The sequence below is a fragment of the Accipiter gentilis genome, chromosome 10 (genome assembly GCF_929443795.1).
Source record: "Accipiter gentilis chromosome 10, bAccGen1.1, whole genome shotgun sequence".
NCBI lineage: Eukaryota > Metazoa > Chordata > Aves > Accipitriformes > Accipitridae > Astur > Astur gentilis.
The window spans coordinates 10,312,429-10,336,021 of NC_064889.1; the positions used below are offsets into that span (position 1 = coordinate 10,312,429).

The 23,593-nt window shown below is 37.0% G+C and overlaps 1 protein-coding gene across 11 annotated transcripts in view; it reads right to left on the reverse strand.

The window, feature by feature from the left end:
• The window catches only part of TCF12 (transcription factor 12), a 175,686-nt gene that overhangs the window by 100,512 nt on the left and 51,581 nt on the right, over positions 1–23,593 (reverse strand). For all 11 annotated transcript variants that reach the window (XM_049813453.1, XM_049813457.1, XM_049813456.1 and 8 more), the window contains one exon: positions 12,623–12,725. In XM_049813453.1, coding sequence (XP_049669410.1) covers positions 12,623–12,725 — 103 coding nt within the window. The remainder of the gene's footprint in view (positions 1–12,622; positions 12,726–23,593) is intronic.

The following is a 23,593-nucleotide window of genomic DNA, read 5'->3' on the forward strand; positions in this document are numbered from 1 at the left end:
CTGGAACAAAAGAATGACTCTTCTACCACGGTATCCCACTGATAGCGCTGGCCAGTAACAGGTGCACAGAGAAAGAACCACAAAAAAACCGGAGTTAATGTGAAGAATGATGTGCTCTAAATTTCAACAGTCAGGTGCTATAGCCAAGTAAGTACCATATTCTAAATAACAACAGAGCATAAACAGATTTAAAACTGTATTTTCTTTTTATTTAAGATGAAGGAAACAAAAAGAAAGTATATCTACAAAGAGCAAGACATCTGCACAAAAGCACAAAAAATGGCCTTTCTTAAAACAGTCAAAAAAGTCAACAGACCAAGGAAGACAGACAAGCCAGGTAAAGACAGGAAAAAATCCCAAAGTGCAGCTGAGTGCGAGCCTGATACAAATCCTCAGGTGTAACAGTGTACTGATCCAGATGGGTGCATTCAAGGGACAAAAATACAAGTTTAACTGCACAGTAAAACTACAGTAAAATTATACTCTGTAGATTTGAGGACAGATGATTCTGTTGATGATTTTAGTGTAAATTAAAGTTTACATTATTTTCTACCTCTGATGTTTTGGCATTTTTTGAAGAAAATAAATTGGACCAATGACTCATAATTGTGTTGCATTAGCAAACAAGAAAGCAACATAAAAGTACCATCAAGAAAATAGGACAGATTGGATAGAAAGGCAGTGGCAACTTTAAATACATAGCTTTCAGTTACTGGGACCTGGATAACATTTTCTCCCGATGAATCACTGCCTTTCAATTTGGTGTTTTATTTCACATCGGTTTACTGGCATTTGCGCTATGTCTCTATCATAAGACCAACTGCGTCTATGCTGGGGAAAGAGGAGGAGGCACACAAAACAGAAATTCGGAAAAGTACAATCAACAGGGAAGCTTGCCTCCTTCATATTGCAGAATGTCAACCAAGCACTGAAGAGCCAGCTAAAGTCAGTATCTTGAATTCAAGACATTTGTGCTCCAAATTTTCTTCTATGTAGGTAAAATGAGATAAATCAATACAGAAAATCCTCTATATTTAAAGAATTGTTCTTTACTTTTACTCTGTTCTAAATAGATTGCTGAAAGCCCACTGTTTATTGTGTATACATAAGCAAACTATCCTACATAAAATGGTTACCAACTGGAGAAACACATGGGCTTTTTCCTTCTGCCAGCAAAACATATTAGTTTTCATAGTTTGCAACTGTGCCACTAAAACCAACAAAAACCAGCAGTATTTCTTTCCTGGTCCCTCTCCCTGTACTCCCCACTCCAAAACACCGAAGAAACAGGTTTATACTCAACTTGTTTAAGAGCTTTACAAAGTTGTTTGTTGGGTTTTTTTTTTTACCATGTACCTTTTGAACCACATTTCTAGGAAGATACATTTCTAATGTAATAGCAAAAATATAAGTGAATTAAAGAATATACACATATACTGGTAAAAAATATTCATTACAATTGTGCACAGGGCTTACTGCCAGATAGCTGTCAAACAAAGGAACAAAATCATACAGTTGTTTGGCACTCAAGGCTGAAATCATTGTGAAACATGCACTGTTTATAAATTGTCATTGATGAATAAAAGCAGCGAACAAAAAAATTAAAGGAAATGCATTCAAGCACCAGAAAGAGAAGACAATCATCGCTCCTCCTCCCACAACTCCCAAGCCCCCAGTATGCTGAGGAAGAACAATGTAGCGGTGCAAGGTAAACTGAGCATTGCATGAAGGACTTCAAGTTGTGCCCTCATAGCTCAACCCGAAGTACCCAGAAAAGTGGTAAGATTGACACCTGAAAAAAGTGGCATGTGGATTCCTCAGCTTTATTATTTATAAAACAATATTTTAAACACTATTAATGCCAGTGACATTTATCTTAGCTTAAAACTATCAATCCCAGAAGAGGTAAATTGCTTCAGTGATGGCAAAATATATTAGCAGATCTTTCGCCACAGAACATAGCACTGCTGAAAAAAATATCACCTCACCTATCATTGTGAAGAAAGACTTAATTCACGTCCGGTGAGAGGATGACATTTCTCTAGAGTACAAAGAAAGACAGAATTGTATCCCAGAAAATAAGCAAGAGCTCAGTTTCTGATCATGCATATCTGTACCAATTTCAGTATCTTTCAAACTTGAAGCTGTGTAATAATGTAACACATCTATATGGAAACAAAATCTCCTCTAAAATCAAAGATAAAACAACTTATCTCATTTTTTGACTGATAGGTAGAATATTAAGGTGTGCTAAATGCTTTCTATAGTATAACACACATATGAGCTTCTGCAAACTCCTTTGAAGTTAGGGTGATGTGATCAGAAGATTCTCTACAATATTTCATAAGGCAATGCAACTTCTAAGATAGGTAAGACATATTTAAGAAATAGGGTTCTTTAAAGAATTAATTTTTGTAAATATCTACATACATTTATTAAGCAGGTCAATCAGCCTGTAGTTTAAGTTGGAAAGTACTTCGATTCCAAATACATAAATAAATTAAATCTGAGGTGACAGCTTGTAATGGACTAGCAATATGTGAAACAAATAAATGATGTCATAGGAAAGAAATGAATGCAGTCAGAAACAGAAGTGTTATTTACCACAGCGAAATAGTAAGGCAAAACCTCACTTTGCTCCTACGATGCAGAAAATGTACTTAAAACTGCAGTAACCTGATAAACCTGTACAAGTACACACTTTCCTATCTCTGCAGAAATTTTTTAAACAGGATACAAATTTATTTATGATACAGTCATGCACATAGGTATTCAGTGCAGACCCCAGGGATCACTCTGGAAGCTTACAAGACTGTTAACAAGTGACACATTACTCTCAAGACTTCTGCTTTCTATGTCCCATTGTACAAGAGGAAGAAATTGCAAGGCACCTTATTTGTATTGCATTTGTGCCTAAAGTGCCAGGCTTATTTTTGAGGTCCCTATTACACAGCAAGTAAACTAAAATTTTGTTATAGTTATTGGTTTTGCACATGGTCTGTACAATCCCAATTTGAATTGACACATTACATATTGTAGTACACTTGGTTCCCAACTACCTTTAAGGCTCATGGCCAGACCTCAGCAGTTTTAGGAAAAACTGTAATCATCAGTCTCAACCTATTTCAATAGTAATCACTGTGTTTCTTCCCCATTCCCATTTCAATGAACCTTTTTTATTTAATCAATGAACTTAAGGCTACCGCTTTCTTTAAAGGAATCAGTAGCAGTAATCCCAAATACTGTCAGTTTCTTAAATTATGTGTATAACACAACATCACATAAAATGATGTATCAACTCTCCTGTTTCACCTTCAGATGGAGGACCCCTGTGAGCATCTTCCAAAAACAACTCCCAACCAAACGGCACCCTCCCTCCACCAAATGCATCCTGGTGAAGCTTCCACACATAAGGATAACAAGGTTTCTATTTCTCAAAGAGACCCTCCATCTGGATGCCTAAGAAATAACTCCGCAGAATTTTCAGCTGACTTCCCAATATACATATATGCATTAGAGTGACAGAAGCTGAACACCCATCTGAAAGCCACAGTGCTGTTAGCCTTCAGAGAAAGCATAAAAAGACAGCAACCAAGAAAGCCTCGCAAATAAAGCGAGATATTACCATCGCTTAACAGAATGAGTTGCAGTTTCTCTGATCTTCTGCACATTTCTGTTACATGAAATTCCTTCACCCACTTCTCAGAAACAAAACTTTGATGCAATATTGGACTGAAGTCAAAGTATCCAAACGTTATTTTTAAAATCAAATTTAAAAAATTTTGTTTTCTTATCATGATACTTGTTCCATTAATCCACTATATCGTTGAAGCATTGCACACCTACAGCAGCTTATAACTCTAGCGAAAATGCAGTGGCCACTCAGGCAACCCACAAAAACGATAGTATTAGAGGTCCAACACCTTCATGCACCTAAAAACCAAAATTACATCTTCTATAGGCTCACTCATTCAATTTCACCTGTTTTGCCTTCCTCTCTGAGGTGTTTGTGTATCTAAACAAAGCCAGGTTTCAAGCAGCAACAACCATTTGACTCACTAAAACCCAGTCTCTGAAGAAAACTATTAACAACTTCAAATCATATTAATGCAAATACTATAATGCCCCAAATCACAAAAGCCACTTGTTTTGGCACAAGTAGCCTAGTTACGGCACAAGCAGCCTAGTTACAACATAGTGGTTGACCAGTTCAGTATTTAATCACTGGATAGAGGCTGCTGCATTTATTAAAAACCGGACTGCTAGCAACTGACAGGCTATAGCTACACGTAAGCAAGAATGAAAAAAAAATTAATGGAATGAAATAGAGATTAAGTAAATGATTTTTATGCACCTGGCAATAAGCAAACATCTTTATTGCAAAACAAAGACAAGCCATGAAAAATTACAAAATTATCTTTTAATCACCAGTGAGCTTTCTACAGTCTCCTATTTGAACAGGATAATAGTTATTATGTAGATCCCTAAGCAACTGCCTCATGGGGAAGTTACATCACCAGTATGGGAAAGAATCACCCCCTCGTCCCTCCTCCCTGGAAAGGAACTTGGCGCCTTCAGACAGACTGCAATTTAAAATCCTACAGCTTCACCCAGCTGATCCCATCCACTGGAACCGATCTACAAGTGCCCAGGGATGGCAGGAACCACAAGAGAGAAATATGCCCTTTCAGCATTTCATGCACTGATGAGCCTTGTAACAGATAAACATATCCTAAAGCAGCTAAACTGACATGTTATAACAAAGAGGAAATGCAAGACTTAAAAATTTCATCAGATTATTATTTATTCCCCTTTTCAGAGGCAGAGTACACTGTGAATAAATCAACACTCAAACATATTAGACTGTATTAACTAACAACCAAGTTTTGCAGAACAAATTTTATCAGAACTAAGATATTTCAAAATTTAAAAGCCACAGACTTGCATGTTTAAATTCCCAGACTGGCTTTTTGAAAGTACTTAGTATGACAAAAATGTGGGGTTTAAGTGTGGGACCGTTTTGAAGAAGACAACATTTAATCTTCCTCCAACACGATTAAAACTAGGTCCCATTTTTTTCTCCCTTGAGCGCACAGTGCAACAAATACTACTGCCCATGGGCCACCAGAACTGCAAGTTCTGCTTGCGGGACATGCTGTGGATTAGCAGAAAGTTCTGTGAGTCCTGCAAAGGTACCTGTGGCACTGGTAGTATCCAGCGAAAAGGTATCAGCAGCTCTTCCTAGCACAATGTTAAATCATACAGTTTGATGGATTTTCAAGGACAGATTTCTTCACTTCCTTACTTGGCAGAAAGAAAAAACTTCTCTGGGTTTTTCCTTTAACCACAGCACTGCACACTAAGTCTGGAAACAACTCCAATACTGATTTGGAGATGATAAAAATCTTCTAAACTTGCACGCCACTACCCACGCTCGTTAAGGATCAACTGCCTCAACACCCCGGCATACTCCTGCAGCCGGCAGATCAGTGGCAGGGAGGGGGGAAGGCTGACCGCTGTGCACCTGCTCACCCCTCTCTTCACCACCCTGCGCCGGGCACTGCCAAAGGCAGCAAGGGGAGGCAGGGGAGCAGGCAGGCAGCTGCGACCGACCACACACCTACCTGGCAGACCCACACCTGAGCACCACCTGAGGAGGGTTGTTAGGGCCCCTCTGCCGCAGCTGCTAACTAGGAAGAAGATGAAAGTCTCAAGGGGAAGACAGCACAAGTGGACACCTGCTACAGCATAACATTACAAAGGATGCCAGCCCCCTGCTACACTTGTAGAAAGCCTTGAGGTATGACTGTATTTAAAGAAATGTTAGGAAAGCTATTTGATTGAAATATTACTGTAAACAGAAGGGAAAATTAAGCTTAACACACACTCTTGTGAGCAAAAACCCAGGGGTAAAAATGCCCTGCACTTAGCACTGTCACTAAATGACTGTGTAATTTAATTTCCCAGAAACCCATTAGCTTTCACAAAAGGAAAATGAAGAGCAGATGAGAGCAATTCTTTGGTGTGAGTGGAATTTATTTAATGTAATACCTGGGGGGAGGAGAAAAAAAAAAAAGAAAAAAGAAAAAAAGATAAACCTGAAACTGTACCAACAGATACAAAACATCACATCACTAGAAAGCTTGAGCCTGCAGATCAGTGGGTCTGCGCCAGCAGGAACCAGCATGTCAGGTCCGAGGTTTTACAGGTACGACTGATGAGAGCCTGCCTCTGCTCAACACACCACACCAAAGCTGGGACACAGCCAAATGAAGAAACACCCCAGAACAAAAAGATTGCTAGCATTTAAAAGGAAGGTGTGAGGGGCAGGACCTCAATTTTTTAATGGAGATTTTTATATATTCATAGATGAAGCAAATGATAACATGTAGTTATCTGGAAGAGGGAAAAAGTTATTGAAATTTAACTTAAAACTTAGTCTGAGTTTGAAATTTTCATTATAAACCCCCAAATACTACAAAATTCACATTAGGTTCGTATTAGGCTTTTAGCCAATCTATAGCATATAAAACCAGTGTCAATCAAGCAATTAAGCATAGTGACGTGCCCCAAAAGGAAAACAAAAATTCTTAGAAGGAATTTAAATGTAAATCTTCCATTTGCCAGATTCATTATACGCAATGATTTGGAAAAAACTAATTAAAAACAAAAAAAAGCCCATCTGAAGAAACAAAACATGAAGCTTTACTGTGGTGAAGCAATGGCAACACTTTTCTCAAAGTAGCCATGATGTATTACATACAGATGTCAGCATCTTGATTTTTTTTAGCTTTAATAATCAAAATAGTAAGTGATTTGATAAAATGTAAATGTAATGTTGTAAAACTGCATGACACCAGTTACTGTAAAGTGAATTTCAAGGAACTTTTCCAGCATGGGAAGTTTACAATCTATGGCTTGTGGTGGACCCATGTCTTACAGCAGGAGACCAGTACTCCTAAGTATTGTAACTGTGGATGATCTCATACTCACATCTTTTTTACCAAGAAAAGTTTTTCTGAACTCTTAGCCTACAATAATATTTGACAGATAATTATGCACTATGTGAAGCTTATTAGCTATCCTTTAACATTTTTCTTTCAACTTACTGCCCTACTCCTATAAACGAGATGAACTGAAGCGCTTGCCATAATCTTTGTTGTGCCTCTATTTTGTCATTTTCTTCTTTTAACATTTTCTTTTTTTCTTCCTAATGAATTCTCTTAAGGATACAAAATATTCTGTCCCCATTATTCTCCAAGTTAATACTGCTGTAACTGCTTATAAATTATTTCAGATCAATCTTGCCATTACTCACGTCTCTGGAGATCATTTCCGTTGTGATGCCTATTTTATTCCATGTGTTAAATTAGTAATGACTACAGAAGGCAATTCAAGGAAATCTAACTATTATTTTGGACAAACACAAGGTCTACCAACTTACTGCTCACATCTGCCCTCTCCCTTCCTAAAAGGTAATTAAAACAAGGTTCATAGCAAAAAACTATAATGGCATCATTCTTAACATTTGCCATTTTAATAACAATTTAAACTTCCTTGCTTCCTACTATTGCCTTCACTATCATCAAGACATTTGATAATAAGCTCTATCTCTTAGATTCCAAATGTCTTGTACTGAAGGGCTACTGAGGAAGAAAATTAGCTGTTTTCCTGAAGATTAGTTAGATTCTTAACTGAGAAACAATTCAGATGCATGCCTTCTTTTAATTATATCTTAAAGTTCAAAAGCCCCTCCTTTTATTGAGAATAACCTTTCCCAATTTAAGGTTTAAAAAGCTTACATCGCTTGTTCAAGAACAATATCAATAGTGGAAAGCTTACAGAGGCTTCAGCTATTTACTGTGTTGCTTCAAAAAAATGCCCCTAATGTTCATCTTTTAAAATACTTACTACTCTATCCAAGCCAACTGCAGTGCTTAACTTAAAAGTCAAAAAATAAGATTTTACAATAAAAATTAGACCTAATAATTTCACTAGTTTGAAAGACGCACTGGCAGAAGCAGCCATTCTTACAAATCTACACAATCAGGCAATCAAGTCAATTAAGTGAACAGTAACTCTAAAATCAGAAGGCACCCCAATCCAGATATTGATCGCTCATTTATATGATTAATCCACAAAATGAGTCTTTAGTTTCACAGTAGCTTGTGAGACTACGTTTGAAAATTCATGGAATTTGGCTCCAACACATCAAGCACTTCTCCACTCCTGCCACCCTTGGCTCCACATGGCAATTTCTACCCAGCACATACCTATTAACCACCTACTACATTGGTACAAGACAGTTAAACACTAATAGAGGGTAAAATAAATGGTGTATATATACATGTAATTTACTTGCAAACCCTGTTTTTTGAAGCCTGATGACAAACTACCCAAGTGATTCAAGAGCATCAAGTACAACCAACATTAAAGGAAGCCACACTGAAAAAACCCCAAAAATGTATTACTCTGCTTCCATTAGAGAGTACTTTGTTTGGTTCTTTCACCTATTTATTTCAATCAGGTCAAGAATCAGGCTTACCCTTTATATTCACAGTATAAATAGTCAGAGTACAAGAAACTGTATTTTGATTAACAGTCTGAATCATTTATAGCTCTAATTACTGTAACAAGCTTCTACTCACTCCCTTCCTTGTAAATATGAACTGATGTATGTCTTGACTTCCCTGCATTGTCAGGTCCTTTGTACTCTTAATGCTGGCCATAAGAAAATATCATGGCCATACCTAGTTCATTAAGAGGAGCACAGTCACTACCTCACTAGGATACTAACAGAGGTGAGTGTGATAACAGCAACAGTTGACATGAAATACACTAGTAACTACAACCCTGCAGCTGATCTACTAGAGTTAGCGAGTAGGTGAGGTCAGGAAGATCCAAATGATACAAAATCCTCCATTCCCACACATTCAGAGTTTCCGATTATAACAGTTTCCAGTTACCTTGGTTGACAGGCCTTCAAGCCCCGTGGCTAGCTCAGAAACACCCTGAGCTCTAAAATTTAACCCAATTAAACTGTAAAGCAACTAGTTAAAGGAATAATGAGAAAACAAGGAAGTGAAAGAAACCTTGGAAGAATGATCTCTCTCTATTTCAAGTGACCAATTTCAACACAGCAAGCTTATGTTCAACCACCATCTTTTCACTCGCTATTGACTAAATTTTTTAATGACTTTTTATCATGTACAAGTTTGTGGAACTGTGTAGTACACAGATGATGAACATGGAGCACAAAAGTTTTGCCTTTATCCTTTCTACCTCTTGTGGAAAGACAGACACACAAAAGAAATGAAGTCACCTACTTCAAATTTTCAACACTGACGAACAAAAACCCCTTTAAGCTATACTCAAGAATGATCTGCTTGCTTTCTTCCTGGTAAGCAAAAGTAGAAAAGCTCAGTAGAATAAAGTCCAGGGAACAGTACAACAGAAGATACAATACCACATGCTTGAAGGGTCCTAGCACAAAACTGACCTCTACTTGCAAGTGCAGAGCACTACAAGGCAGCAGAATTACAGAGAAAAGAATATTGTATCCTTGTGAATAGTTTTCTAGAATGTAATTAAAAGAGAAAGTGTTGAATAAGCAAAGATTATCAAGTCTAAATGGAGCTACAATACCACCAATATATCTTAGCCTGATTTTCTACATATCTCTATGGATACCAACAAACTATGCTGGTGCCAAGAGGATTCAGTGGTTTTACTTGAAATACAAGCAACGGCCCTTTTTTTATACTAACAAATCAACAGGATAATTCTGGAATTCATTAGTGAAGAACACTAACCAATCCAACATAATAGCTTTACTTCCTCTGCAAAACACTTCAAAAAATATCTAAATGAATATGGAAATGCATCTTTCTGTGGCAAATTGTTCATTATTGAATCATTATCAACTCTTGTTAGACAAAATTTCTCTCTTTTGCAATGTACAAGATCATTAAAATGTTTGAGAGCTCCATCATGAAAGACAGTGGCACTTTATAATCCACTATCTCTTCAGGCAAATATGCTTATGGCTGAACATAATACACAAAATAACAACATCCCCTTGACACACAATTCTTTTTTTAATGGTGCTCTTAAGTGTTGACAGCAATGGTGAAATATGTTGTTGCTCTTTCTTTCTTTTTTTTAATAGTTTTTAACTATTTCAGAGATGTATTTCAGTCATGATAAAATGTTGGGAAGGGATGTATTTCTTAGATCTTCAGCATGGAACCCCAGATGCTCCATCACTACTAGCCTACTGAGATATTTCCTATAAGCTCATCAAGTTCATGTTCTTAGCCTCTAAAGATCAAGAATAATCAATCAATGCATTAAATATCATCTACAGTAACTAATAAAATGGATGTTTTTATTCTGTTTATGGGAACTTGTCCACAATTTGATATTAACAAACTGCGTAACATTTTTTTTTTTATAAAAAATACTTAATACAACATCTCATTTTTCTTTGCAGTAACAGACAGAAAACCATAAACACAGATAGTGGTACTACACAGAAAACTACTACTCAATGTTTTTATGTAGTTTGTATCATTCCTCTCTCCAACCTTTCAGCATCAACTTAATATATGCTGCAAAAATTCATGCTGTGAAAGTATGATATACAAAGCTGCATCCTATACTGTAACATAAGTAAAATTAATATAATTTCTTGTTATGACAAACCAAAACACACAGGTAGAATATTTTTAAAAGCATACTTTTAGAGTTTTGAGGTACATTTCTTAGAGATACATACTGAAAGCTTTCTATAATTCCTTGCTGCATATATAAGGAAATGAAGTACTATTGTTCCAACAAAGTAACATCTACAAGAACTGTTAGCCATAAAGCATTACAAAACTATTTCATTTTACAGCTGCTTTGGGCAAATGACTGATACATACACATATTGCAATTTATTAATTCTCTCTACAAAACAATCTCAATGCAGGCTTCTCAAATCTGTATTAATGATGTAATTCTATTATGTCTAATGGAATCACCTAGCCATCTCTTCAATAAAACTGTAAAACTAACATATAGTTGTACCAATTATTTTCTTCATATATTTAAGGCATATATTGTTTAGAAATTGGATGGCTCAAAATAAAAGCATGAGCAAAAAATTAGCCTTTGGTAATACAAAATTAAAAAAAATATATCAAACTTTGCTATGTATTTTTGTAAAATAAAATCAGTATCGGCTACAAAGCCTAGAGCCATTCCATACGTGCTACTGATCAAAACACTGGAGAAGCGCTTGAAGTAATTTGTCTTTTTAGTCTCCCATATTTAAAAAAATACAACATATTTGAAAGAGTATTGGGAGGGAAGTTCTACTCCACTTTATCAAAATAACCAAGGGGAACTACATTTTAGCTTTACTGTCTTCAGATATAAGTATCATTGACCAACTGACATGCACTCCTTCTAAACAAAGACTACAGTGACAGTCATTTTTAAATTACATGTTTTATGTTCATATAGGAAGGTTTAAATTAAATTCTGTTTTCAGCAATAGCTGTGCTTAGCCTTTATTTCAGAGAAAATTAAAGTAGTAAACAGAGACTGAGCAAAGTAGTAAGATTTCCAAAAGAAATTGCAGACCACCAGGATTTGGATTTAGGTAATCCACTTAGATTACCATGGCTATGTCTTAAAAGGACAATACTGAGATCACAAAATAGGTCACGTCTACAAGACGCAGAATATGCAAGTGAAACAATGTCAAACGTACAAATTCAGAACAAACATTCAGAGTCATCCTAAGTTTAAGATGCAAGAGAAAAAAATTGTCCCAAGACCATGTACTGCCAAGTAATAAATACTTTGAAATCAACATTTTTATGCTTCAAACTGGAATAAGGAGAGGAAGAGTTTCAAACAATGCCATCAATACATTAACATGTTTCAGGTAACACAAAAGTACAGGCAATGAAGACAAAGCTTTCAGTACCGAAGCCCACAATATAATACACATTTTGCTTCCTTGTTTCTCCAGTTTCAAAAGCAGAAAATGGCAGACACCCACAGGCCTGGAAGCAGTAACAACATTTGCCTAGCAAAATAAGAGTTTGCCTCTATTTCTTAGAAGTGACAATATTTCTAATATAACAAATATCAAAGAAATTAGAAAATGAAAAATAGGAGGCAAGCCCTCAAATTATTAACTGAAGAAAAGCCTAAAGCATATTGGTAGGTAGTTCAGGAATCCATAGTGTTAGAAAAATAATTTTTTTTTTTTTTTAATGCACAAATTAAAAATTGCTATAGATGTCTTCTCAGCAAAAGTTAAGGAAATTTAGCCTTCAAATAATTTAGAATTTACAACAGAAATGTAAAAATCAAATGAAAATATTCCAGCTTTCTAGATCAACTTGAGAAAATCTGTGTGGTTCCTTCTTCTAAGAAGTCCTGCACAATGGCCTTTATGAGGAATTCGCCCAACGTAAAAAGATTTCAATAGGAAAGTCAGTGTTGCTATGAGAAACAGAGCAACTTCCAGATGCTTGACATGTCAGGCCTAGACAAGGGAATGAAAAATGTCTCTTTCTGACCAAAGAGGCTTTGAGGGGATACTCGTAAAGAATTACCTACTTACCCATCAGATTTGAGTTCATGAAAGGTGTCGGGGACAATCCTTCATGGGGCCCTAATCGACTGTCATTCAAGTGATCACTGTAATGAGGACTGTCTGCAAAACCCTAGAGAAAAAAAGACCAGAGTATTAAACAGATTATTTGGCAGCCCTGCTAATTGAGTGTAATGACACTTTCCTAATTAAATGTGCAGAGTCACAATTGGTCATTAATCACAAAAGTTGGCTTTCGGGTCTATCTCACAGAAATTACTCTCTGCCCACATTTTACTTTCTCCCCCTCTTTTCCTCCACCCCCATCAAGAAGAAACCACATAATTTCTTAATAAGCTGCATCCTCATGGACAATATTTCTAAAAATTGAATAATACTGATATATTTTGATATTTGAATCCTCTTAGCATTAAGTCGCTAACCACTGAGACAGTATAATTAGTCTGAAGAACTCGCAATTGATTTATTTTTTTTTTCCTAAAGTTTCTGTTTGCATTAATAAAACAACACAGTAAAAAGGTCAGGAAGAGTCACTGACATTAGGAAAAAAATTTAGTGCAAATGACAAGAAGAAATTCCATTTCCCATTGCAGCCTGCTATTACTGTTACAGATTAATAGGCATTTTGACACGATCACATTACTAAACAGCACAGTTTACTGACAAAAGGTTTACCTCGAAATAGTGATTAAACAAACAACTTTGTCAGCTGATTTGCAAACAAGCACTCAAACCAAAATACTGTTTTGCACTTTTCTAGCATTAGTATGGCCAACTTAGCAGGCTTGGAGTGACCCTTATGCAGTCAGGAAACACTGGCTTATTGAAAGTTTGCGCCAAAGGTATATAGATGGAAAATACAGAAGCCCTAGGAAGCACATGTTATTTAATTAACCCAATTACTTAAAATTCTCTTTTGTACACTTCAGAATGCTTTCAGCTTTTCCATATAAAGGTATGAATATAGTGTTTGCCACTTAGACTGATCAGATGTGTACTGAATCACTTATTCTGTACCAAAATATGACAGACCTGGCACCCAAAATTGCACCTCCTTTGTAGACAAAGTTTTAAAAAAAAATTGTAAACCTTATCTCACAATTCCCACCACTCACTTCTCTAAGTCTGGTAGAGAGAAACCTAAAGCTCAGACCTAATTAAGGGGGGTGGGGGGGATGTTCACAGCTACCAGAAACCAACCCAAGTGCCCTGGGACTATAAAATCATCAATCACTGAACATTTATCATTTTTCCAGACTGCATGCTCACATTCAAGACAACATTAATGGGGCTGAAACAGGCCTCACTATCTTTGCAGGCGTGCTGTCAGTTCTACCAAAGGGCTAGTAACTAAGGGCTAAATAACTGTCAAATCACTACCACTGCTTATGGATGCGTGTCACAACTCTTGCTGCTATTCAGCTTCAAAAGTAATCTTCTGGGAGTCCCAACTCCCAAGTGAATCTTCGGCTGACTTTATCTACTTCAGAATCAGCGATACACATGTGATAGGCATTCAGAAACAATCTTAGTGACATTTACAACTTGGTTATAACCACAAGGGTGTCCTCTGGTAACCATGACCTAGCCTCGTCTGTCAGACAAGCAGCGTGTAGCAGCAGCTGCCAAGGAAATGGAGTGGCTCCTAGCTAAGGTCACTACATGTGGTTTATTTTTATGCTGAAATGAAACAAAAAATACATTAAATCTGCTGAATAAAGAAAGAAAAATTTGCAAATAGAGGAACCAAAAGAATAAAGCTTCTAAGTAGGTAGCTTCCTACTTGGCTCTCTGCTTGTACTGACTGTGGTTTTTTTAAAGCTTTTTTCCCTAAGACAATACTTCAACTATATTTTATTTTTAAAAGAAAGAAACTAGGAAGGACACTATCAGTGATAAAACAAAATCCATCTCTCAGTCATTCAGAAAGCAGTGCCTAGATGAGCCCCCGAAACTGAAGTCTTCAAGAGATCTTTATTTACAAAGTAAATAATAAAACTACTGAAAACATAACAGGAGTAAGACTTATTTCATACATGGTTACACATCATGCAACACAATCTATTTAATGCACAAGATTAATAATGCTCCTCCTCAAGTTAATATTGCACATTCCCCCCCCAAAATAGAGAAATTGGAGAACTGGGTAGGTAGTCTACACAGAAAGGAATGTTCTCCCTTCTACCATCAGAATTCCTTCAAATAATCCTTTACATCATGTTCTTTTCATATACCCTCTCAGTTTCCTAGAATGTACTTGCATCCAATTACCTCAGCATCAAAGTTGTATTTCTACACCACTAGACAAATCAACTACTTTATCTACCTGAAAAATGCTCCAAGAAGTCCTTCACAACACTAAAGCCATAGAAAACAGAACATTTACTATACCGGGGGGAAATGTACTAAGGCATATGCAAGCATTTTAAATAGAATTATTTTTTCTGTACTTGAATTCAATTCCTAATTAAAATTAATTGTCAGGCATTTCATTCTTTGTCATGCATTACAAAATTTACACTTGTGCAAAGTGCAACCTCTCTCAGCCTTCATCTACAGTGGACCTACATAAAGAGGTCTTAACATGGCCACCATCCTTGACACCAGTTATTCAGCCTTAGTAATGAGTTATGGATTATCAGCTCAAGCAGCAGAGTTTTGTTTGGGATTAGAAACCCCACACTGATTCCCACATATAACTCACCCACACTAAATGAATACAAAATAACCAGAAACACATGCAGTTTTGATTTAACAAACTTCTTTTGCACTTCACAAAAGCAAATTAAGCGAAATCAGAAGAGCTCTAAGGACGATGATTTAAATTACACAGTTATTTCAGAGCATTCTTCACATTTAAGCTGTACTTCAAATAAAATTGCATTCCTGATACTATTCCTTGCTTTTACATCTGTATTGTTAACTTACATAATAAACAGCATAAAGTTCTACTGGGAAGAGCTGTAATCAATCATAGATGAGAACTTTAGAAGCTTCCAGTAGGTTCTGAAAAGCTACTGGAAGCTTCTAGTCATACAATCAAGGCTTAAAAAAAGTATTTAACAAATATGATAGCACAAATTGACAACATATGTTTACCACTTAAAGAAGAATGCAGTTGAGAGCCTTAAAAAGACTGTCTGCCAACACCAATAAGGTACAGTGGTTTATTAAAAGGCACATCCCACCTGTGTGACTGAGTAACAAATAGAAAACACCGTCAGCTGGCATCTGAACTCATCCCTTAAGTCAAAAGCAAAGGCGGGGGGGGGGGGGAATATAAATTTCTATCAGAGTCCCTTTTCAAATCTGTTTTAAAGAAGACTCAACAATATATACCACCAAATTTCATTCTAAGAAAAGAAGGACATTTCAGTTCATGACAATTTTGAAGACTACTCTCTGAAAGGGGATTCACTTGATCATAGCTAGATTGATACAGGCTCCAAGCAGAAATAGGAGTTAATTACTTATGCCAAAAGCTATTCTCCCTCTTGGGTAGAACTATTTGAGGATATGTACTCTGACCTGACTCTAATGGAACAGGCTGGTGATGTCATTCTTTGGACCACAGGTGGACTTCCAAAGCCCTTTGGAGGATTGCTACCTACTGTTACCTGCGAGGCAAGTTTGACATTAAAAGGCTGGAAGGAGACACTCCATGCTGAGTACACATGCCCATTTCTACCAATTTTGCTTCCCAGCAAACATACCAACAGATTAGCATGCAGAGTGCAGAGTTTGAGTATTTAACAAATAACTGGCAAAAAGTCTGCAAAACAGGAGTTACTGACCAAATTTATTTTCTGTTCTGAGCACCCTATTCTGAATGGACTGCAGATAGCTCAGGGCATTTTTTGTTTACAGAAAAAACTGGTTTTGAATATGATTAGATGCCATAGCTGTAAGCTCAAACCCATCTTGTTTGTTCCAACCTCTTACATAGCTACTACAAAAGTAAGCTTTAACTTTCCCAAAGGAAGACAAAACTTTTCTTTCTGTATTGTTATAGCCCTGATAAAGTCTAATGCGGGCTAATTGCTCTCTTACAGCATTTTGTAATGTTGTCACTGTTCATTTTGCAACAGGCCTCTCCCTGGATTTCAGTCTCACTGCATGTTTGTGATCAGAAAGACAGTCAGATAGGTCTACAAATAAAAGCAACAAGTATTGTCTACTAATAATGCCTATCATGAAATGCAGCTGCAAGACTACTACTAATTAGTACTACAATTTAACTGAGTAGCTAAGGCACTCTCAACACTGAATTCTCTAACATTTTATTCATTTCTCAGGTATTTCATTGGATTAGACTGATGTTCTCTAATCATTCCAATAAATTAAGTCCATCAATTAAAAAAAAAAAATAAATCAACAATTACAACAGTTTTCATTCTCACCTCTTCTGGGTAAGGTGCCCCAACTGCCCTAGTGGTTTAGGCTTTATCTGTATCAGGATTTTCCATGCGCGGGTATGCTAACAGAGCCAAATTAATTAAATATCTGACACTATGGACAAAATAATAAATAGTTGTATACAGGAAACCTGAAAGTTATCTTACAGAATGTATTATTCTAGAAGACCCAGAAGAGGAAATGGAAAAAAAAAAAAAAAGAGAAAACACACTTCTTACTAGGCATGTTTACCCTACCAAACCATAAGGAAAGGCCTGACACAATGAGTCTATGCCCCATTTTACAAAATAAAATGGTTATTAACCTCCTAAAACTCCATGTCTTTCAAGGACCATTAGAATTCTGACATTTTGGTTTAAGTCAATCACAGAGCTCACCGAAGAACAAGCCAAAAAGCCTCCCTGGCTCACTGTTCCTACCCCTTTTCATTGGACTGGTTCCAGGGGTTCTGTAAGAATCATCCTCTCCCTTTTGCTTCCACTTCAAAAAGATAAACTATCATCCCTTAGTAATCACTTTCTAAAATCACACCAGGATTTATCCATGCATAAGTACAAAACTGTACTCCTGACCCTAGCTCAAATTGTGGGTGTTTTGGTTTTGTTTTTAAGTAAGCACAACATCCTATTTCCACTTCAGAGTAGAATTCGGAAAATGAAGAAGTCACTAAAACTACATGGCACACAATTTTCCCATGCATTTATTGACTTCATGGAATAACTTCTTCCTGTATGGGTAACTACCACACAGCATTTTACTTGCTCAAGTCCACTAAACCAGAGAAAACAAGCTTCTTTTCTCTGTTTTTCTTCCCTTATCCCCAAAGCCCTCTCCTACACAAGTCCCTGGAAATAGACCCAAATCAGACCCAATTGTGGCTCATAAACAAGCTGCCAGATCAGTAAATAGGTATTCGCATTTTAGCAACTTACAATATAGCTCGATTATTGTCTTTAAATTTAAGACATTAAAATTCCACTAAAATGAATGGTTGGCTTCACTATTTGACATGGCTACAGACCAAAAGGTTAAGTTTAATGAATGCTGCTTCTGATTCCTTGAGTGTTATAGCTTGGCTGACCTTAACAAATATTAATTGTTTAAAACTCAGGAATACTGAGGTCCCTTCCAAGCTAAATTTAGCTATGATTATATGAATCAGACAACAAGTTATGTAAATGACTAACGTGTAAATAAACAACAGTGAATCTACCACTGAAAACCACTTTATTTTTTATTATCTGCCTCTCCAAACTAATCTGAGAGTTCTAAAGACAAAAAGAAGGAAAAATCACAAGGTGGGGAAGTTGGGAGAGAAAGCAAGATATAGAGACAGCAAGAGACAGAGGGACAGACCCAGAGAAACTGACTACAGCCAGAAACTGACTACAGACTACTGTGGTGAGTCACTGATTTAAGATTAGACAATAGGCTCTGGGCAATAGCCATAACAAGGTGTCCTAGCTAATTTAAAGATTATAGATTATATGATCACACATGTTTCCAGAAATAAACAACCATTTTGTTTTGGAAAGAGTATTTTCAGTCATGGAATCTATGTATTTGTCAATGGCTCCTAGAAGAAAGACTACAGACCCAAAACCTGGCTGGGTCTATTGAACATAGAGACCAGCAAGAACCTTGCAAAAATTAAGGTAAGCTAAAAATAAATCCAGGGAAGAGTATTCTTCCTTTTTGCCTTGAGGCTCACCTGCACTGTATTAATTTCTCTTAACTGAACATCAAGAAACATCACCTTGTCACAGGTCATGGTACAACTCTGTGGGTTGGTGTTGGCTGGGATAGAGTTAATTTTCTTCAGAGTAGCTAGTGTGGTGCTATGTTTTGGATTTGTGCTGAAAATGTGTTGATGACACAGGGATGTTTTAGTTATTGCTGAGCAGTGCTTTCAGGGAGTCAAGGCCTTTTCTGCTTCTCTCACCACCCCACCAGCAAGGAGGCTGGGGGTGCACAAGGAGTTTTGAGGGGACACAGTTGGGACAGCTGACCCCAAACGACCAAAGGGATATTCCAGACCATATGACATCATGCTCAGTATATAAAGCTGGGGGAAGAAGGAGGAAGGGGGGATGCTCAGAGTGATGGTGTTCATGTTCCCAAGTAACCATTATGCATGATGGAGCCCTGCTTTCCTGGAGATGGCTGAACACCGGCCTGCCTATATGAAGTGATGAATTAATTCCTTGCTTCGCTTCGCTTGCGTGTGCTGCTTTTGCTTTACCTATTCAACTGTCTTTATCTCAACCCACGAGTTTTCTCACTTTTACTCTTCTGATTCTCCTTCTCCGTCCCACTGGGGTAGGGGGGTGAGCAAACAGCTGTGTGGGGCTTAGTTGCCAGCTGGGGTTAAGCCACAACACTCCATTTTAAATCACTAACAGTCCTGCAGCAAGCTATTAGTCAGGAACAATGTTGTTTCCAAACAGTGACCAAAATGATTTTACAAAGCATTCACCTGAGAGGAACAGGGAAAGACACAGCAAGACAGCAAAACATATACATTCCCAAGTACACTTCTGACAAACAGTACTGAAGAATCAGAGATCCACACAACTGTATTTTAAGAATTCAGTCTATCATTTTTAAATAAATTACTTCATACAATTTGAATAATTTTAAGTGTGAAAATACAAACCTTCCAATCAACTCTACAAAAACAAACTATTAGCTTGAATGCTGCAGCTGAAACCGTACTTGACCATATTTTGTAATTCTATGGACCAGTGATGTGCACAGAGACTTTTCCGTGAGGGAATGGGGAATTACAGGGTAAGTCAGTTTGCAACTGAACATAATAAATCAACAATGTATAAACCTCCTATGCAACAACAACAAAAAAAATCCAACCAACCAGTATTATAATCAAAAACTAAAATTAAAAGCAGCTTCTTCAATAACCAAATCTTTTCTAACACAACCAATAATAAATGCATCCAGCAACTTGCTTGTCTCTGGTGTAACACTACCAATGTCCTCCATGAGGACACCATGCAGGTCTCTGTCATGGTTTAACCCCAGCCAGCACCTAAGCACCAAGCAGCTGCTCTCTCACTTCCCCCCACCCAGTAGTATGGGGGAGATAATCGGGGTGGGGGGTTGGGGGGGTGGTGGTGGTGTAAAACTTGTGGGTTAAGAACAGTGTAATAGAACAGAAAGCAAGAAAATAATAATGATGATAATAATAATCAAATGACAATAATAATAATTAATAATAATAATAGCACATACAAAGCAAGTGATGCACAATGCAATTGCTCACCACTTCAACCAATGCCCAGTTAGTTCCCAAGCAGGGGCCCCCAGCCAGCCTTCCCCCAGTTTATATACTGGGCATGACATCACATGGTATGGAATATCCCTTTGGCCACTGGGTCAGCTGCCCTGGCTGTGTCCCCTCCCAACTTCTTGTGCCCCTCCAGCCTTCTCGCTGGCTGGGCACGAGAAGCTGAAAAATCCTTGCCTTAGTCTAAACACTACTTAGCAACAACTGAAAACCTCAGTGTGTTATCAACATTCTTCTCATACTGAACCCAAAACATAACACTATACCAGCTACTAGAAAGAAAATTAACTCTATCCCAGTCAAAACCAGGACAGTCTGTCACAGGTCAAACGGAAAATTACCATAACTTTCTAAATAAGGAAAAACTGTGGGGCGGGGGGGCGGGGCACTCGGAGCTGAGCAGACAGACAATGATAGGAGACTCCTCACACTCCTTAGACCATTTCATCCATATTACTATCAGTTGCCTGCTACAATACAAAAGCCAAGAGAGCAAGCTGAAGAGCCATCTGATGTGCCAGGAAACAAACACCTCTCCCCTCTGCACGCTCTGTGCATGCTATCTCCCAGGCTGCTGAGAACAGTCAGTACTTCAACCCCATCTCACTTTATAGTGCAAGAAACTTGTATAATACTTACTAAACAGAGGAACGAATGCAGTTAGCTGATGGAGATCACTCAACTGCACCAGAAACAAGGAGCTATACACTTTAAAGTTTTACTTCTGATTCCCTTTCACTATCAGCAAGTTTTAACATTCCACTCCAATATCCTAAAGACAGAAATGTAGCTTTATACCTTACTTAGTCACCTGCTACACAGGGGAAAACTAGCAGATATCACTACCCCAGATTTCAGGTATTACTGGGAGAAGCCAAGAGAGCTTTCACAAGTATCCTCCAAGTGTCACGATAGGTTACATGCTTTGTAACAGAGCTCTAAAAATACTCATTAGCTAATTTCCATATATCAAGTTGAAATAGATGAAAACTATCTGTGCAGGAATGGAATATAATAACTGAAAACATGGTTATTTATTTTTAACCTGGTAAAGCTTTGGAAGGGGAAGGGGGACATAACACATTGAACAAGGAATCTATTTTGAAATAATCACCATTTTCTCCAGTTCTAAATCTATTTACAGGAAGTTAACTTAGTGAATTATGCATGTGACGGTCAATTACACCTCTCTAAACTCTTGTGAATCAAATATCAACTTGATATGTAATGGGACAATTCCCTGGCCACATGGAAAACTAATTTGTGAACAGATTCCAATATAATCAGTAGTTGTAAAAAACAATTTAAAAAAACAACAAAAAAACCACTTCTCCAATGCAGCTCACATGACTGAAACCAGATTTTTCTAGCTCTTATCTAAGCTATGAACAAACCAGGAAATAAAATAATACAAGTATAGCCAGCCAACTTACTAACTATAAATGCTTAAGGACAATATTTTAAAACCTAACTAAAGCATTCAGAACTTAAATATCAAAATTTGCTTTGAAAAGTGCTGCCCATAGATCAAATTACAAAGTAAGCTGCATTTGCAAAAGCATCCTGTGCATTGAATATGGGATATTTAATTTTGGCTTTGATTTCATACTGAATCATCTGCTTACTTATAGAATACATCAGGCAAAGCAAATAACCAGAAGAACCACCAAACAACCTCCCTCCCCCGCAAAAAAAACCAACAGAGGACAAAAAGGACACAAATACAACAGACTTTATAACACTTACTGTATTTCTGTGTCCCTCTTGTCTTGTTTTGCTATTTAACAGCTTCCTTTCTTGTTATGTACCTGAGATTAAGAGGTATAAAATACTATTTCAAAACCTGCTATCTCATTACTATTTTTTGACTTCTTTGCAAATTAAAAGTACTACTGGGGGGGGGGGGGGCGGGGGGAGAATAGTTTGGGCATATCGTATTTCAGGTTCCAATTCACATCTGAGTCTTTTACATACAATAGAGGGCATAACCTGTTGACAACCTGTTGACTGATGCTACAAAATCTAGCAGTGGTATCTTGATCAGTTCAACCCTGGCTTCAAGTAGCTATATAGCAGAGCTACATAAATGAAAAGGAAGATAAACCGCATACTCAGTACTGAAGCTAGATTCTATGTTAAATCAGGTCAAAATGTACACTCATAGCGCTTAATGCAACATACATGCTGGAACATACTTGAAACACCCACAGTTCACATTTCTGGAAGAAAAATACCTCAGCTAATTTATGCTAAATTTCTAACAGTTAAAATTATTATGCACATATATAAAAAAAGGCTATCCAGCAAGGAAATGTCTTATGAGAAATATTTTTGGATTTGCTTGATTTGGAGACAGCAATCTGAAGAGATAAAAAACTAACGTGCTCCTATTGCAAAGGCTTGATTTGGAGACAGCAATCTGAACAGGTGAAGAACTAACTTGCTCCTTTTATTGCAAGGACATGTTCCAACAAAATCAAAACCATGAAAGAAAACCTCACAGACCACTATTCTTCATGAAATAAAAGCAATCATTAGCCACACTGCAATAAAAACTATGGTAGAAAAATGTTTAATTAAAAGACAACATTTATCCCAAAAAAGTGATTATAACAATTTGTTGCCAGGTTATGAGTATAAATTACAACTTCCAAATAAAGTGGGAAAGCTAAAAAGTTCAGAATCATTTCACAATAGGAAGACAAAACTTTCAAATGCTATTGCTGTTCAGCAAACATGCTACTTGGTTCAAGTACCTCAGAATTTGCTTGGAATTGCTCAGTAGAGCAAGGCTTTCAAAAAGCAGCTTTACAGTCCTCTGCAACATACACTAAGAGCCAGTCACCCTTCTAATGCAAGGGATTATGAACACATACGAAAATATCTCTAGCTCTATATCACTCAGATAAGGGAGGGACTTATATACGTTAACCAGAAGATATTCACTGAAAAACCACCACTGTTGCACATACAGAAGTCAAAGAAAGATTGGAGAGTTGGAAGAAAAACAAGCACAAGAGACGGAAAATTTTGACACAGTATTGTATATGGACTTCAGTATAATCACTCAAGAATAAGCAAGACCATCAGCACTTCGTAGACTTCCACTGACTTGCTAATTACCTTACCTGAATTATTCCTCTTAAAAAAATAAAGCTTTCCTACTTTTTTCTTTTTTCCCCCACAGTATATATATTTTCAAATTATTCATTTTTCTAATAAAACATTTGGCCTATGCAAAAGAGATTTTGCACACAGAA